Below are 15,469 nucleotides of genomic sequence, written 5' to 3'. Positions count from 1 at the left end.
GAATTCAGCTGGCGTCTTGGCTTTCCATGCCTTTTTACACCTCCCTTTCTTCATGTGTTCAATACTTTTTCCCTGTGCCATTCCACGTTATTACAAATAACTTAATTTCTGAACATTTATGGTTTGATTTCTTTGTATGAATGGATCACTTGGGTTGTTACCAACATCTGGTGAAAATTTCATGTCATTAGCACCTCTAGTAATGTATTTACTGAGAAAAATGGTGACGTGTTCAATACTTATTTTACCCGCTATCCTTCTGTGGGCTTTCTATTACTTCCATTCATTTTTTGGAAATTTTATATCCTAACTCTGACCATTTACCCTAACATTAACCTCACAGGTACTACCTGACCCTAAAACTAACCTAAACTCAACTCATACCTTGGTCCTAAACCCAACTCCCGACCCAAAATCAGTCTCTGAAGTCGTGGGGACCGGGCTTTGGTCCCCACAAGGAGCATCTGGTCCCCAAGAGGCTGCATTTTCCTGAAAAATTGTCCCCACCAAGTAGCCAAAAAACTAGGGTACACACACACCCTTCAAGTTAATCCCGTCACCCACTCGTCATTACAGCACCACTCATATGTTTATATCATTTTTCACTCTTTATGCATTCAACATATTGATTTAATTCAATGAGCCAGCAATGAATTCCTAAAATAAATTGAATGCTGTGTTTGTTTTGTTTCACAATCCCATCATTTTACAGATAACATTTAGGATCAAGTGGTCATCTTCAAACTTTTAGTTTCCATAATAATGCTGTGGCTTTCCTGAGATCAAAGTTCAAACAATCCAATCTAAATGGAGAGTAAAAAAAATCTGACTGCATGATTTCTCCTTGTTCTATGAAGTAAAATCCTAATTCTGGGATTTTCAGTAATAATTTTTTTTGCTGTTGACACTGTTTGCAGTAGTTTCTTTATTAGTTAGGTTAAACAAACAAGGCACAAGAGGTAAAACTTAATACATTTGATAGTTTAATTAAATGAAACACGTTTTTAGGCGACTCGGGAAAAAAAATCTTTAGTCTGATATACAATAATTTTTTTTTACAAGTTGAAGTTATTTCAAAGGTGATTCATATATGGCAACCATAAATCCTCTGGATAAAATGTCATTTATTATGTTGAGGGTTTTAAAGATTTAAGATGAACTGTTGGTGTCAGACATTGAAATCAAGCATCATAAAACAAGCTTGGACTCCCTCTCAACTACAGACCAGTCACACATTTTATTTTTGTATTATTTATTTATTTTTTAATAAAGAGATCAAGGCTAAAATAAAAACTCTGAATAAGTTTACTTTCTTCTGTTTTAACTGTAAGAAGACAGATACAAACTTGAATTGGGTTTCCACCACAGCTGATTGACCATAGCTCACAAAATATAGCTTCATCAAATTTACAGACAATGAGCTAAAATCTAACTTGATAGTAGTTCGGAATTTTCTCAACAAGGAATTTTATTCCTTTTACTCAGAAATGTTTCAGGTAGTGGGGAGTGCAAACTGTTAAAATGAAGTTAGATAGTTCAGATTTAAGCTTCATAAAGTGGAAGAAATAATAGAATAGAATAGAATAGAATAGAATAGTCAGCCTTTATTGTCCCGCGTGGGGAAATTCAGGTGTAGTAGCAGCAGCAAACACATGCATCGATCCACAGAGACAGCATATTGCTATCTGACAATATCAACTGGAGCAATAATAGTAGAAATTTAAGACAGTAACATTAAAAAATAAACATAGAACAAAATAAAAGTAACAATAATCATTACTGTAACGGGCTATTAAGATGAAATTTGATAAAATGAAAACAAGGCAAGATACTGTAAAGAAATATATAAATTACAGGAAAAACAGTCATGACAGCTTTAAAACATACAGTATTTGCTGTATATACTGTATTTTGCATGAAGAGCCTCTCCTTTGCTCTTTGAATCTTTCCCAGCACTTCAGCTGACTCTTCCTGTCCATCACTTCTTTATCTGTTTTTCCTAATCACTATCTCGGCCACTCTCCTCCATCTCCCTGATTATCTACTGTAACCTAGTGTCCTTTTCATCACATCCTCCCTCACCTGCTCATTGTGCCTGTAGCATGTTTGTAAGTGTGTACTTGGAAAATAGGATTGTATTATATTACTTGGTCATCCAATGTTTTTTTGTAGCGAACGGAAGACACCCACAGTCACACAACTCAAAGCTTTTTCTAAGATAACCTTGACTTATCTCTAACTTATCTCTGCTTTGATCTTGTATATTGATGTTGAACAGTCAGTTACAGCCATAGAGTTAATGTACTATGCATGTTAAAAGGTAGGACTTTAAAACAACAGCATCAAAAATATTTAATTCAGCAGTACGGTATGTTACACACTCAAAACTATGATTGCTTGTTTTGTAATTTTTTTAAATTTATATCTAGCCTGGCCCTTGCCTTCCTACTGTAATGGAACTAATACTTTTACGTTTAAGCACGTAATTCATGACATCCTTTAATGACCTAGATTTTTATGACATTCTGTTCATCTGCAGATAGAATGATTAAAGTCAGAACAAGATTTGCTAACAACAGTCATTCTTAGATATCACTTGTGTTTATCTTTGTGTTTTCCGTTGACCTTGTATCAAATCTTGCTAAGATGACATAATGGTGTTTGTTAATATATATGAGGCCTCTCGAGTGGACAGTGGACAGTGGACAGTGTGGAGAGACAGTGACAGAGGGAAGCAGAGGCACAGAGACAGGCCAGGTTGTTCTCTGTGTTTCGTGTTGTTGCAATAAAACAGCTGATCATCTCACGGAGTACCTTCATTCTTGGACCACGTATTTTTGTCTTTGTTAAATAAATATTGCCATAACAGTTTGGCGTTGTCACAGGCCCACTAGGAGATCGACGGACCAAGGCCACATTGCRGGTGGACTGATATGAGTGAGCAAGGACTGGACTGCTCAGGACCATGACTCCAGCTGTATGAAAAGAACCTTTTTATGGTAAATTGTTTTTAACAACAGAGATACGCTGGTGACGATTGTGATGGATGATCTTGAATAAGCAGAGAACATTGGATTTTTATTTTTGGCTGTTGAAGAACCTGAGAAGATTTTTTGAAACATCATCTGCTGAGAGTGGGTAAAAGCTTCAAGATGCCTCCTTACCTTTCCAAAGAGGATTTCTGCCAGCTTCTCCAAAAGGTGACTGTGTTGGAGCTCAAGATTCATCGTCTGGAAGAGATGAATGCTTTGGAGAACTCAACATGTGTTAAAATGGGTGAGAAGGCTGAGATAAGAGATCAACATGGATGAGGAGATGGAAGCTGCTTCTGAGAGTAAAACTGTATGGAACTCTTTTGTACCAGACCAAAAAATCTCTCAGGAAGGATTCAGCTCTTAGATAACATCGAATGGCCAGAATTACAAAGAAATGCTTTTTCTCCTCCAGCAAGAAGAAAGCAACAGGCTGTAATCAAAACAGCTGATAACGGCCAGAGAAATGAAGCAGTCTTTCTTCAAAACAGATTCACACCACTGGAAGAAACTGGTGAGTCTGAACAAAATTCATTATCTGATCTCAGCGAGGGATCTGAGACCAGATCCAGCTCAAAGCCAAAGCAAGTCCGAAGAGAGACTTTCAAAAATCAAGAAATGATGATCATCACAGATAAAATGGTGAATGACATCAGAGGCTTCTGGAACAAGAAAAAAGTCAAAGTTCTGAGTTTTGCTGATAAAGTGTCTGACCTCACAGAGAAGATTCTGCAAATAACAGCTGAGTATCCAACTTTGAATACACTCATCATTCATACAGTAAGTGATGAAGTTACGAACCGATAGTCAGAAATCCTGAAGAAGGATTTTGTTCTGCTGCTGAATGCAATTAAAAATCTCAACATGGATGTGTTCCTCAGTGGGCCCGTTCCCACAGCAAGAGGAGGAGCTGAGAGGTTCTGCAGACTGTTTGCTCTTAATGGCTTTTTGGAAAAGTCCTGTGTTGACCACTCTGAGTTTTGTGGATAACTTTGATCTCTTTTGGGAGAGAAAACATCTCTTCAGGTCTGATGGAATGACTCTGAATCAAACTGGAGCACAACTTCTCACTTCAAACATGAAGTATTTCCTGAACAAAGTTCCGGCTGGAAACAAACAGGAAAAACCACAACAGCTGACATCTGAAGGACAGCTGGAGAAAACTGAGATATCAATGGAACACAGAGTGCCAGTTACTGATAAGGAGACTGCTTCATAATCAGAACCAGAGAGAGAACCAGCATCACAAACAGAGGATCTCTTGGACTCTGAGATCCCAACAGGACAGCAAGTGGAATGTCCCCTCCTGGATTTTACTAACATGAAAGAACCTGGCGAGATTAATATCAAACAAAGACCATGCCCAAATCCAGCTAACCCTCCTCTTCCAGCCCCTCGCACTAAACCAAGATCTACAAAAAGTCGCAGAGCCCCACCTCCACCTCTGACCCTTCCATATAACAAAACAGACAATCCTGTTTGTGGTCAAGATGATCCAAAGACTTTTGTGCGATAACAATGTTTTGGGGTTAGTAATTACTGTGGGAGGTATAAAAATTGAATTACTAGGGTTGGGATGTCAGAAACGTACATATACTTAGGTTTGTGTTGACATATTTTTTAAAAAATACATTAAAGAGTTTTTTTGTTTTATTGATCATTTAATTGGTGATTTAATGATCAGTTAGGGAAGATGTAATGGAACTAATACTTTTATGTTTAAACAAGTAATTCATGACATCCTTAAATGACCTAGATTTTCATGACATGCTGTTCATCTGCAGATAGAATGATTAAAGTCAGAACAAGATTTGCTAACAACAGTCATTCTTAGATATCACTTGTGTTTATCTTTGTGTTTTCCATTGACCTTGTATCAAATCTTGCTAAGATGACATAATGGTGTTTGTTAATATATATGAGGCCTCTCAAGTGGACAGTGGACAGTGTGGAGAGACAGTGACAGAGAGAAGCAGAGGCACAGAGACAGGCCAGGTTGTTCTCTGTGTTTCCTGTTGCAATAAAACAGCTGATCATCTCACTGGGTACCTTCATTCTCGGACCACGTATTTCTGTCTTTGTTAAATAAATATTGCCATAACACTACACAGCTCTGCTCAATTCTAGTTTCCCTTCACTGCTCCATCTGGGACTTCTCCCATTAAGATGGATTTCACTGGCAGATTTTTAGCCGAACCAATCAGAGAAGAGAACGTCAATTTTCTGCGCAGTGTCTCTTGTAGTTTATTTTACCTGGGCCAACCAGCGAACAGAAGGCGGAATTTTGAACGACATCGATTTTCTGTGCAATGTCTGCTAGTTAGTTTTAGCATACGGCAGTGGAGGAAGTGAATGAAGCCAGTCCGTGTTGATAAGGCTTCCAAATTAAAATAAATTTGTCTGACAAAGCAGCAGCTCTCATTTACAGTCGTCTTGTTGGGCTCGGTATATTTCTCCTCTCAGTAGGGTTGCTTACAGCACACGCAATTTCCGGTTAGCTTCTTAGCTTAGCCTCCGTCACAGCGACAACACATACATGCTTCAGCAGAGGCCACACCTCCTGCAAGAAATCGATTCTCTATGCATCAAGTCCAGACCCTTGTACGAAGCAAAGTGAAGGACCGGGTCTGGTTTAAACCAGGATAGTTTATATCAGTTATATGAAGAAAATAATCCCAAACATTCCTTGAATAAATGCGTAGTGCCTACCATCTTTCATGTCAGCATGATAAATTATCATCTCATAGTGAGATTTATAGCTGTTTTGGTCAAACCTTGGTACTGACATTATGGTAAATATCACCATATTGCAAGATTTGTAAGTGCTCAGATCATGTGTTAAGGATGACTCTAAGCTACATTAGATTATATCTTAATGTCTGAAGAAATTAAAATTGTAGCCACTTTGTGTTTGTAAAGTCTGAGCTTTTACCAACTTGAAATGGCTTGACTCTAAAAGTCTCTAAAAGTTAATTAGTTGTAGATTTGATCCTGATTTCTGAGAGCTAAAAGATAATTAACTAAAGGACATGATTTACTCCAACAGTTAATGACAATAACTTTAGAACAAATTTGGCAGTTGGTGCTCTATGTGTTGGTGTATTCACACCAGGAAAGTCCTTTGGTTCACTTGTTTGGTCCTGACCAAATAGCAGACTTTATTATTTTCCTTTGGTACAGTTTGCATTCACATTGTGCTTTTTGCAAGTGGACTATAAACAAAGCCACGCAGGTGACAATCATTGCTCCTATTGTACAGAAATGATGGGGTCAGGACAGAGAGCAGACCCAGAAATAAAGATGGTATTAATATAACTTACTATTAAGAATATCAAGAGCAGCTCATTCAGTGGTGGTTTTGCGATGATATAATTTTGGGACAATGTTGAGAAATGCATGCCGCAACCTAAAAGAGACCCACAACTGCTTATTGTTTGTAGCACAGTGTTAGAGTTAGCAACACTGAAGAACTAATGTTGCTTAGTGGCCCGTGAAGTCCAAAAATTTGGACAGTATTTGGTTCGGTTCAAGGCCGGTCTGTATTCACACCAGAAGTGAACTGCACCAGAGTTCACTTGGAAGCGGACCGAGACCACTCTAAAGGTACGTTCACACCGAACGCGTTTTTAGCGGCCGATTCACATGCAAAGTCTATGGTGGACGCACGGCTACGGGTCGTGCGTCGCGTCACGTACGTTTTGGGCGGCGCGCAAGGAAGGCGGAAGGGGCGCAGAGCGTTTTCCGCGTATGCGGTGCTGCGGAAGCCGCCGCTAGAGCCACCGGTAGAGTTCAAATATCTGAACTTTTCGCCGCTCGACTCGTCTCCCACTGAACAGACAGACTGGAGATCTTTACCTGAAATCGACCGTGTGCAGTTGGATTTTCTGGCAGGATATATCAGCACCGATGTGAATCAGCTGCTCGGGACAAAAAAAAGTCCGTCAGCTGGCAGCTTCTGGAGTGACGAAACTAACCGAACAAATCGCCTCTAAATCATCTGGTGAATTAATTATCTGCTATGCAGAACGTTCTCTTGCTTTTTAGTAAATAAATCAAAGCCATTTTCTTTTATTTTATCTTTATTCACCCGCCGAGGAGACGCTCCTCCCACACCCGGCTGCAGCCGCTGCAGCTGCTGCAGCTGCTTCTCGTTCTGGTCTGAACACTAGTGTGTTCTTCGGTCTGAACATAGTGCATCCAACTTAAAGCGTTTTACGCTTTTTGGCAGCTCAAAACGCGTTCGGTGTGAACATAGCCTAAGGGTGTTTTCACATCAGGAAAGTCCTTATGTCCCCTTGTTTGGTCCAGACCAAAAGTGGACTTTATTTATTTTTTTTGTTTGATGTGGTTTGCATTCACATTGTGCTTTTTTGCAAACAAACTATAACTTGTAAACAAAGCCATGAGGGTGATGATCATTGCTCCCACTGGACAGAAAGAACGGGGGTGGGACTGAGCACACAGACCCAGAAAAAAAACACAGAAGTCCTGTGTGCTGCAGTTCTGATGTGCACATTTATGCTGTTAGCATAACTGCTATACCATTTGAAATATCAAAAGCAGCTAATTTAATGGTGGTTTCTTGATGCAATTCTAATTTTGGAGCGACGTCAATAAATGCGTCCCGCAACCCAAAGGACAACAGGTGCTCTGCATGTTATGACTCACTACATGCGGGCACGTCAAGAAGAAGAAAGCAGTTGACAAAGCTTTAACAATTAAGTTGTTTGACACATCCAAACAGCACATAAATTTATACATTATAGTTCCTCAACAAAGCATGAAAAGTTGGAACGTTACCCATGACAAACATTTGACTTGCAGAAGTCCATCTTGGAAGTCTCAGGAGGATTCTAAAAGCATCCTGATAGGCTGTTTGCAATTTCCTCACCACTGCTTTACAGTAGTTGCACCACAGATGAGCAGTATATAAGGAAGTGCAATAAGCTCGAAAAAGGGACACTTTAACGACATCTGTACACGTTAAATTTACGTGCCAACGTATTTGCTTGCATGTACAACTTTTACAACACTGTCAGTTCACATCATCATCATCACAAAGATCACTCCTCAAAATATGACCTAGATTTTTCACTTTACTCACAACATCCAAAACTTGATTTGCTAAATAAAAAGAAGGGAAATTTGTCTTCTGATCCTTCTTTGTTGTAGCAATCATAACAACACTCTTTTTAGGATTAAACACAATGTCAAACTGGACACTGTATTTAGCACAGACCCTGAGCAACTGCTGCAAGCCAGCACTATGAGGAGAAAAAAGGACCAGATCAACATACAACATACATTATGTGATTTACAAGCTAGTTACCCACCATAATCCCAGTTTTACATTCACTCATTTCAATAGACAAATCATCCAGATACAAACTAAAAAGGACAGGAGACAAAATTCCCCTGTCCGACACCATTAGATAACAAAGAACGGTTCAGAAACCTCTTAGCCCCACTCGACTTGCATGGATTGATGAACATACCAATAATGTAGAATCCTGATTAAATATGCAGGGACCCGTCTACTATACAGCTTAAAAAAACAACTTATGATGGTTAACTCTATGAAAATCTTTAGACGTGTCTAAAAAACACATAGAAATAGAAATGTTCAGCCTCTTATATGTACTTAATAATTTCCTTTAATGAATTGAATTGAATTCAGAAATACTTTACTGATCCCAGAGGGAAATTAGGTAAAATAAATAAATACATAAATCAGTACTGAGCTTACTTTTAAAACCAAATTGATTATCAGTTGTTGTTACATATTCTTCAAGTCTTTCTAATAAAATATATTCCAAAAGTTTAGGCACCACACTTGCCAAACCAATTGGTCTGTAATTATCAATACTAGATATTTTACCAGCTTTTTCTTTCATTACAGGCACTAAAAGTACTGATAGCATAAAATCAGGTAAAATACCATGTTTCAAAAACCCTGCGAAACACATTGGAATTAACACATGGACTCTTGGACTAGCGTACTTCAGGTGCTCTGTCGATAACTGATCAAGACCGCATGCTTTGTTTAATGGCATTTTGTCAATAGCAACACGTACTTCATCTGATCGAACAATCATATCATTATTATAGTCAATATTGCCAACACTAAACCTCTGACTGATAACACAATTAAAATTCCACAGTAATGCTTCCACTATATTTCAGTAATATTCTTATCTCCTTAGTTAATGTCACAAAAAAACTTTAACCAAGTATCTGTAAAATTGGTGGAAATCCAAGTAGTTTTGGGATTGCTAAAGGCAGTTGACTTTGAGAGTCCTCTTGAATTGGGTTGGCTCCAAACAATGATCAGCTGTAGATGTCAACATAATTTTTTCAATAAGTTTTATTCAAATCTGTCCCATGCAAACGCACACAGACACACGAAAAACATCCTTGACTTTTTGTCTTTTTGTGGTGAGGAATAAAGAGCAACATGAGAAACAGCCTCCACAGATGCTGCAGTCTGATAGATTTCAGAATAAATAGGTGGTTTCCCTTTTTTCCATTATGATGGTATCACTGTCTGAGCTTAGAGTTAAAACACACTAGGTTTTACACAATGTTTAAATTCTGTTTAAATATAATACCAAAAACCCAAAGATGAAATAAACAAGTCATTTACTGTGGTGTCAGGCTAAAATTTGTTAGGAGCTCGATCGCAAACACAGCTGTATTTATCACTCAGTTCTTGTATTATGTATTATTTATACATACTCCCACAGAGAGAAGCCAACACTTCCAGCCCCGCTCGGAACTGCTGCATCTACTGCAGTGGAGGTGGTCCCTAGAGGGCCCATAAAAAATATCTGTACAGCAGCGCTGCGCCGCACTGCAGCAGCAAACTTAAAGACCTACATTTCATAAGTTTAGAATTTAACCTGACATACATTTGATAATTAAATTAAGCTTGAATTTAATGTTAATAATAAGGATTAGTAGATCAATTTTATCATAAATGATCAATAAAAATCTGACCCTTTGCAGGTAGAAGTTATCTGGTCAGAATTGTCCCTTCTTTTAGGCTAAGCAGAAATCCCTTCTGAGACAGTAGATGGTGAGCACCTTGCATAAATGCATTAATTTTATTCCACTGAACAATGGCAGGTCAAAGCACTGGTGTAAAATGTGTGTGTGTGTGTTTCAAGACTTTATTCCCTGTTACATACAGTATTTTACTAGAGAAAAGTGAATTTCTAAAATGAAATTGCTCTTACGTTCTGTACATCATACTGGTCACATTGGTCTAAAATATGGAAATCCAAAATTACTCCCAAAGCAGCTGTTTATATTATTATTCGTGTATGTGTGTGAAAGATAATATATTGTAAAACACTTTTTATAGTTTTATCTAAGAATCAAAAATATGTTATGTCAGTGATTATAATTTATTACTTTTATTATATTGTGCAACATGTCTTCTTTGAACCTTTATCAATTCCCTCATCAAAACATACATAAAGTGTTGCTTTGACTCATTCATGCATGTATGAGAAATCCTTTAATATCTTATGGTAGCCATGTGGAACTGCCTAAATGCTGGCTGGTACAAAGCAGCACCTATTTGTACAAAGCACAGCCCTGAAGCTCAGTCCCCAGCCTAGCTCCAGTCCCTCAGAGCACCCCTGTCTGGATTATTGTGGAGCTGTGCTGAAGTGGGAGTGGCCAAAATGGTAAGTAGTTCTTAAAGAGACAGACCAATTTCAAGACGTTTAGATAGGCTATGATGCAGAAGCTCGGGGTAGTTTCCTTGGCTGCACTGACAATTGGTATTGGTAACTCAGCAGACAGACATAACATAATAACATGATATGAAACTCAAAATTAGATTTTACATGATATTGCCCCGTTAAAATTCCACAAACAAATATAGGATAATACAGATTTTATAATTAAAATTGTGAAGGAGCTCTGGTTAAAACTGCTTGGACTTCAACTTACCAAGTCCTTTTGATGTAATGACATCATTCCTAATGTAAGAATCTGTCTGTGTATTCAGACACAAGTGTGTTGGTGTGTGAACCTTCAGCACACATTATGATGCCATAAAAGTGTAATACATTGATGGCATCTTTCTTCAGTACATTTGCTTTGCCGTAAACTTGAGTTTTTATACAAAACGCTCCTCTTCACTCTTCGTCTTCTTCCTGCCTCTCTTCATTCTGTCGTTCACACAAATCTCCTTCCGCAGCCATATGTGTGTATGTGGTGTGTGTTGGATCATTTCAGTACTGAGAGTTAAGGAGGCGGTTTGGGAGGATGAAGGGTGAGGCACTGTTGGGTAGCAAGGCCCGTCCAAGTTGAACGTTTTCTCTTTTTTTTTCCACTCAAACTGGAAGTTATCCATCTCACACCCATGTAACCATCCACCCACACACAAATTCACACACACCTTTGTTAGAACACTTATGTAACGCCTGCTTTGCAACACACACAGAACAATGGCATGTACTCTCCTTTATTCACCCACAAAGAAATGGAGATAATTAGATTTCTTTTTCATTGCTATTATTTTTTATTTACAACAGTCTCAGACAACATGGATCATGTGTTCAACTGCAATCATGCTACTTCTCAGTTATCACATTCTGTCAAACGTAAACTTGTTCCAAAATCTTCATGCCCTGCTTTATTAGAAGTGGTCCATCTTCGGCATTGGAGAGAAATTACAACAAAATGTCACTGTCAATTTGTACAACAAAACAAAGTGACATAATGTTCTCTTGTCACTTTGTCTTTGTCTTGCCTTAACATTTGGGCTGACCATGTGGGCCTCCTCTCTGCAAGTTTTTCTGAAAGTCTGAGAAAAATCTGAGATCTCAGCATCAGTGGAATGTGCAATGAAAAACAAGTGAAATCCACAGAGGTCTGATCCCCCAAGTTATACGACTTCTACTTAATGCAAGGTACCTGAAATGAATCTTGGCCCTGATGTAATGGAAGGCTCAATTAAAGAAAACCGATCACATTTCATCCACCTTTCATCCACCTTAGCATGTGATGAGTCCAGTTCAGGGTCATACATTCTCTCTGATGGCGCAAATAAAACAAGCTGCTGACAGTTTAACAGAGCAATCTTTCCAGAAGAATATTTATCACCTGCTTCAAAAGTGGAGCAATAATGTTTTGTTTGCCTGTCTGCCTTAGGAAACATTGGACAAATGTTAATGATTTGTACAGAAAGTAATCATTGAACCTACATTAGTTGCACCTACAACTAATTAAACTTTAGAGCCAACCAAATTTATGATCATTGCCACAGTAAGCTGACTTTAGAAAACCAAAAACGATTATAACTGTCAGTTATTTTAATTGCATTAATAACTAGAAGCACTGGGAATGCAGACCTCCGCCAAGGCCAATTTATACTATCCTGCAATAGAGTTAATGCGCAAAAGGAGAGATGGAAACACATTTGCCGAATAAGTTCCTACGTAGCGAACATTTAAGCAGGCAGTGTGTATGGGATTTCTTCCCGTTGGAGTCCAATGCGAAAAAAAAAAGTCAGAGACAGACTCGTCACCCAACGTTATTTGTCCACAAACTGGTCCCGGATTAAGCTCCAAAGTTTTCATCAGTCAGATTCCACCATGAAAACATCTGTTTTATGCCCTTTTATTATTTTTTAGCAGTTTGACAATATCTATAAACTGCTGCTTCCGGGTACAGTTGGCTCTGGAAGCTAGTCGCCTTTTTTATTTTTATTTATTTATTTACTTATTTTGAACCAAGTGGTTGAAGCAAAATACAGCGTCTGAGTGCTTTTAGCACAAACAAACACTCCCACGAACTTCTGACCATTCTCACAATAAAGTTCTTATGTGGAAGGGGTACCTCACATGGTTGATCAGCTGATCCCGCTGTTTGCCCAGTATCGGTCTGGTGTAACACCGATACCAGTTTCGGCTCGGCTGCAGCCGCAACTAGACCTTCCCCCTGCTGTTGGCATCTTCTCAGTTATTCCCGTAACGTGAAGAGAATTGCATTTGTTTTTCTAAGTCTCCAGTCCAGACAGCAGGTAACATCGCCAATACTAGTTGATAACAGAATAATCACAACTTTCCTGATAGACATCTTGGAATGTGTAGTCCCAGCAAGTTTGCAACTTCTAATTCCTGTTTCCTACAGACATGCGTCTGACGTAACACTTTGCGTAGCCTGGTTAAGTTGCTCGAATAAAAAAAATCCTTGATCCACATCGTGATCCGGAACATCACCAAAACTTAATGGTGTGTTCCTTTGGCCAATACCCACAAATTTCCTGACCATCCGTCCACAAGTTTTGAGTAATTTTTTTCCACAGACAGACATACGTAACTGAAAACATTACCTCCTCCCTTGGTGGAGGTAAATATAACACAAATAAATGTTAAATATACATAAAGCTAATTAGAAGTGGGGGCGGCTGTGGCAGAGTGGTTAAGGGAGTTTTCCTGGAACTGGAAGGTTGCTGGTTTGATCCCCCGTCCAGCTGTCTCAGTTGCCGTGTCCTTGGGCAAGACACTTAACCCCTAATGCCTCTGATGTGTCCCATCAGTATATGAATGTGATTGGCACTGGTTAGTCTCCAAAGAGTGATTGTACATGTTAGAGTAGTAGAGACCTAACAGAGTGCTGTGTGAATGTGTAAATGAGGACACAGATTGTAGTGTGAAGTGCTTTGAGTGTCCTGGATGGATAGAAAAGCACTAAATAAGTACAGTCCGTTTACCATTTAGAAGTGGGGGTTTTCACTGATAATTTAGATATTTTTTCTAGTAACATATATGTTTTGTAACTGTACTAACTACCTTTCAACTTCCCAGCAAATGATTTTCTCTATTTTATTAGTACTTCCTGTTGTGTTACTTTATAATGCTTCATTTCTCAGATTTACACTCGTAACTTTCTCATCAAAAGTAACAATTCTTTCAATTCTCTTTCTTGATTACATCCTGACCTTTACTGTTACTTTATGCATGTTTTTGCTTTAATATGTCCTTTTTCTCATGTAAGAGGGTCTCATGGATATAAACAGTTTGTTTTAACATAGCAAAGACATAATATATTCAGTCAGGGAATGATAGTTTATTTTGAAGTACTTATTTAATATAGTTCTTCTAGATTTCAGTGCTGTGGCTGGGTAAGATTAACGGTCTTCAGTGGTCTGAGATAGGAAGCTTTACTTGTAAAATTACACAGTTTTCATTGTCCTAAAAGATATAGTGAATTACCATTGTGCATTATATGTCTGGAGTTGAAGCTTGGGAAGGATGGTCATAAATTTACTTCTAAATTTACTTGAGTTGTCACTATAAGAAGTAGTCGTGGCTTGGCCGTAGCTCGTGTCCTGGCGTGACTAAGGGACCTGGCAGCGGAAACCATTGAATGACTGCTGTTGTGTTTGTAGGTTTTGGCAAGCTCCAGCAGGAAGAGAAATCTGAGTGTTTATTGCTGGTGTACTGGGGCATGCATTTCTGCTGAGCCAAGAGCTGCTAATGCAACTTCACCCACTTCCATGTAAAGTACACACGTCAGAACACTAATATACAGAAAATACTTCAGCGTAGTGGCGTTTTTATTCTGTTGACTGGTCAGCTGAAATTATGTGACCATTATGTATAAATGGCATCTGTGAAATATTTTTTTGACTCATGCAATAATCAATTTTTTCTAAACAGGGCTTGAGATACATATTTCTTGCAAAGCACTATAAACAGTACACACTTAATTCCTGGATGGGTTTTTTAAGGATATATCTATTCTGTTCAGGCCCTTATCTTTTAGCAACATGCTATTTTAATGTTCTTTTTCTTCTCTTCTTGTTGTCTCAGAAAGTATAACATTCGTGTGGAAGACATTATGGTGCGAGATGTAAGGTACATCACTCTCAACTGCTGCTATCGAGATCTTCACAACGTCCTGACATCAGGCCACCTCAAGACTCTGGCTCTTGTGGAATCAGCTGGTAAGATACGATACATGTATGTAAATACACAGACATAAACATACATGAAGCACAAGAAAAAGAAGAAAAATACTAGTAATTTATGAAGACTAATAAGCATATGAGTGCAGAGTGTTCTATAACTTTATTAGAGTTGATTTATTTACTTTGTGTTAATTTTGTATGTGTTCCTTTCATCACCACATAGTTTTATCATGTTTTCAGTTTTTCTCATTGGAAAGAAAGCAAAATTATTTTTGAATTAAAAGGCCTAAACAGCAGAAAATAACATTTCTGCCATAATTGCACATCTGTGTTTCTTGTCTGCACTGTGATACTTTACACTTAATAGCCTGTTGCAATTGTTTGTACTGAAAATGGGTCAATTCTAATTTCTCTTGTCAAATTCTGATGGGTAACCACAGCCTATAAAACAAAGCATATCATTTTTTGTTGTTGTTGTTCTTGCACAGTCCTTTATATTATATTATAT

At 38.3% G+C, this 15,469-nt stretch overlaps 1 protein-coding gene across 2 annotated transcripts in view; it reads left to right on the top strand.

Annotated features, from left to right (window-relative positions):
• The window catches only part of clcn2b (chloride channel, voltage-sensitive 2b), a 274,822-nt gene that overhangs the window by 203,598 nt on the left and 55,755 nt on the right, over positions 1-15,469 (top strand). For both annotated transcript variants that reach the window (XM_014023466.1, XM_014023465.1), the window contains exon 16: positions 14,864-14,997. In XM_014023466.1, the coding sequence (XP_013878920.1) occupies positions 14,864-14,997 (134 nt within the window). The remainder of the gene's footprint in view (positions 1-14,863; positions 14,998-15,469) is intronic.

Source organism: Austrofundulus limnaeus, unplaced genomic scaffold (genome assembly GCF_001266775.1).
Source record: "Austrofundulus limnaeus strain Quisiro unplaced genomic scaffold, Austrofundulus_limnaeus-1.0 Scaffold371, whole genome shotgun sequence".
Classification (NCBI taxonomy): domain Eukaryota; kingdom Metazoa; phylum Chordata; class Actinopteri; order Cyprinodontiformes; family Rivulidae; genus Austrofundulus; species Austrofundulus limnaeus.
The sequence above is the reverse complement of the archived record's forward strand: the minus strand, read 5'-3'. Positions and strand labels throughout refer to the sequence as shown.